Here is a 3,754-nt window from a genome sequence, read left to right as displayed (position 1 = left end):
CTTTCAGACACTTCACCCTCCCTGGGGTGTGCTGCTGGGCTGTGTGCTGCCCTCGAGGAGGGCACAGCTCTTCTACTGGACATTCGTGACAGCTGAATGCCCCATGCAGAAGGCACAGAGGTGCTAAGGAGATGAAAATGCTGCTGGGGGTGGCTACATGTGGGCAGCTGAAATAAGCACTGTGTGTTTTTGCCTAGAAACTGGGTGTCAAAATCTCCCTCAGTATCAGCACCACGTCACAGAGTCCTTCTTCTGATCATCGGAGCTATGTGCTATGTGCCACCCTCTCCATCACTCTTGGGACATCTGAACTAAGCGAGAGGTGAGTTTGGAGATCTGCGCTTTGCAAGTGGCCACCACTGTCAGCAGAGGCCAGTTTCCTTTAAGGGTAAATTGTGTTTGAGACTGTCCCCTAGCTGAGAAAGGTGCATGCCCAAGGCAGCTGGGAATGGGACTGATGTGGAGACCAGTGTGCCGGCTCTGTCCTAGGGCACAGGGAGAGCTTTTGCCTCTCAGGACTCACTAGTCTTCACATGGAGAGCAGTGGAAAGGTTGCATATTCCTGCCCTGCAGAGCAGACAAACAAACCAAAAAAAAAGCCCCCAAAAGTGAAGCTGTTGCTTTTTTGGTCAAAATGCCTCAGAACTGGAGGTGAAGATGTTAAACCACCCTTGTGCACTACAGCAGGACTGACCCCTCTGGAGACTGTGGGCAGAGGTCCATGCTCCTCATGGCACACGCAGCCAGCACAAATTGGAATTCCAGACATGAGTGAAGCAGTGTGTGTGTGAGATAGAGAGGGCAAGAGCTTTGAATAGAGAATTCCCTGCTGACTTGTCACTGTCTTTTCCTCCTTGGACAGTCCCCCATATCCAGAGAGAGCAAAATGTCCAACAGCAGTTCCCTCAATGAGTTCCTCCTCCTGGCATTTGCAGACACGCGGGAGCTGCAGCTCTTGCACTTCTCGCTCTTCCTGGGCATCTACCTGGCTGCCCTCCTGGGCAACAGCCTCATCATCACAGCCGTAGCCTGCGACCACCGCCTCCACACCCCCATGTACTTCTTCCTCCTCAACCTCTCCCTCCTTGACCTCAGCTTCATCTCCACCACTGTCCCCAAATCCATGGCCAATTCCCTGAGCAACACCAGGGCCATTTCCTACTCGGGATGTGCTGCACAGGTGTTTCTATTTGTCTTCTTGTTAGGAGGAGAATTTTCTCTTCTCACAGTCATGGCCTATGACCGCTATGTTGCCATCTGCAAACCCCTGCACTACGGGAACATCATGGGCAGCAGAGCTTGTGTCAAAATGGCAGCAGCTGCCTGGGCCAGTGGTTTTTTCACTTCTGTGCTTCACACTGCTAACACATTTTCAATACCACTCTGCCAAGGCAATGCTGTGGACCAGTTCTTCTGTGAGATTCCCCAGATCCTCAAGCTCTCCTGCTCAGACTCCTACCTCAGGGAAGCTGGGGTTATTGTGGTTAGTCTTTGTTTAGTCTTTGGGTGTTTCATTTTCATTGTGCTGTCCTACGTGCAGATCTTCACTGCTGTGCTGAGGATCCCCTCTGAGCAGGGCCGGCACAAAGCCTTTTCCATGTGCCTGCCTCACCTGGCCGTGGTCTCCCTGTTTATCAGCACTGGCATGTTTGCCTACCTAAAGCCCCCCTCCCTCTCCTCCCCAGCTCTGGATTTGGTGGTGGCTGTCCTGTACTCAGTGGTGCCTCCAGCAGTGAACCCCCTCATCTACAGCATGAGGAACAAGGAGCTGAAAGATGCCCTGAGGAAAGTGATTTCATGGATATTTTTCAGCAGTGGTAACATTGCCTTTGCTCTCCACAAATGACTCCCCCTGTGTCCTGTACCAGCCCTGAGCTTTTTTTCTTCATTTTATTTTTATTGTGACTATTACTTCTATTATTATTATTATTTGTTATCATGTTGCTACACAAATGCTTGGATATATTCCACCTTTCCTGGGGCTGCTGTGTCTCACCTGGTGCCTATATAAAATTGTGTCTAACACTGGGTCAGAGCTGACTCCCTCACAGTATCTCTGTAATAAAGTCGGTTCTTCCTGGTGCTGTGTCTGAAGGCTGAGCTTCCTCCAAAGCTACTGTCAAGAATAGCCCCAAGGATTTGCAATCCAGGAGGGCCTGTTGCACAGGGTTCTCCATGGGTTCAGGAGGAAAAAGCTCATAATCATGTTATGATCTTTTAGAGACCAAGGGCTGGATTTAGGACTCACCTGTCAGTGTCCAGTGACAGTGCAGGGGATGAATCACAGAATCACAGAATGGTTGAGGTTGGAAGGGACCTCTGGAGATCATCTAGTTCAACACCCCTGCTCAAGCAGGGTCACCTAGAGCACGTTGCACATGATCATGTCCAGGCAGGTTTTGAATATCTCCAGAGAAGGAGACTCCACAACCTCCCTGGGCAACCTGTTCCAGTGCTCGGTCACCCTCACAGGGAAGAAGTTTTTCCTCATGTTCAGATGGAAGTGTCTGTGTTTCAGTTTGTGCCCGTTGCCTTGCGTCCTGTCGCTGGGCACCACTGAAAAGAGTCTGGTCCCATCCTCTCGACACCCTCCCTTCCGATACTTGTACACGTTAATAAGATCTCCTCTCAGCCTTCTCTTCTCCAAGCTAAACAGGCCAAGCTCTCTCAGCCTTTCCTCATAAGAGAGATGCTCCAGTCCCCTAATCATCTTTGTAGCCCTTCGCTGCACTTGCTCCAGTAGTGCCACATCCCTCTTGTACTGGGGAGCCCAGAACTGGACGCAGTACTCCAGATGGGGCCTCACCAGGGCTGAGGAGAGGGGGAGAATCACCTCCCTCCACCTGCTGCCAACACTCTTCCTCATGCACCCCAGGATACCATTGGCCTTCTTGGCCACAAGGGCACATTGCTGCCTCATGCTTAACTTGGTGTCCACCAGCACTCCCAGGTCCTTCTCCACAGAGCTGCTTTCCAGCAGGTCAACCCCCAACCTGTACTGGTGCATGGGGTTATTCCTCCCCAGGTGCAGGACCCTGCACTTGCCTTTGTTGAACTTCAGGAGGTTCCTCTCCAGCCTGTCCAGGTCTCTTTGAATGGCAGCACAGCCCTCTGGCGTATCAGCCACTCCTCCCAGTTTTGTATCGTCAGCAAACTTGCTGAGGGTGCACTCTGTGCCTTCATCCAGGTCATTGATGAAGAAGCTGAACAAGACTGGACCCAGTCCTGACCCCTGGGGGACACCGCTAGCTACAGGCCTCCAACTAGACTCTGTGCCACTGATCACAAGTCTCTGAGCTCTGCCATGACGAATGAGATGACGAATTGTCAATGATGATGTACAAACCCAGGGCCATTCCACATGTTAAAGCACAGTGTCAGATGCCCGTCCTTCTGGAAGGGAATCTGGAAGTGCCAGGAGATCTCCGGGAATCTCCTGGGACAGTGTGTGCCTGGGGTGGGCAGTGAGTGGAGCCTCACAAAGGGAGAGGTCCTCCAAGGTGGAGTCACCTAAGGGTAAAGGGCTAAACCCAGGTATCCGTGGGCAAAGGAGGACTCTGCCATCCCAGCAGAGGCAGTGGGGACCCACCTGGCATGGGGAAGGGAGACTGGAGAGTGATTCATGTCATCAGTGTGATACCGGGGCAAGATGTAGAGGCACACTTGGACACAACTAGCACCCTTGGAAATGCTCCATAGTCCCTCCAAGCACCTGCGACATCCGCAGTCCCTGGAGGGATTAGAGGCCGTGATC

At 52.2% G+C, this 3,754-nt stretch overlaps 1 protein-coding gene across 1 annotated transcript; it reads left to right on the top strand.

Annotated features, from left to right (window-relative positions):
- Positions 1–886: 886 nt before the first annotated feature.
- LOC136996089 (olfactory receptor 14A16-like) lies at positions 887–1,798 on the top strand (the record flags this gene model as incomplete). Its single annotated transcript, XM_067317084.1, has 1 exon — positions 887–1,798. A coding segment is annotated over exon 1 (912 nt), but the record flags the coding sequence as incomplete, so codon positions are not given.
- Positions 1,799–3,754: the final 1,956 nt, after the last annotated feature.

Source organism: Apteryx mantelli, unplaced genomic scaffold, assembly GCF_036417845.1.
Source record: "Apteryx mantelli isolate bAptMan1 unplaced genomic scaffold, bAptMan1.hap1 HAP1_SCAFFOLD_20, whole genome shotgun sequence".
NCBI classification, from domain to species: Eukaryota; Metazoa; Chordata; class Aves; order Apterygiformes; family Apterygidae; genus Apteryx; species Apteryx mantelli.
This window is presented reverse-complemented; position numbering and strand designations above follow the sequence as displayed.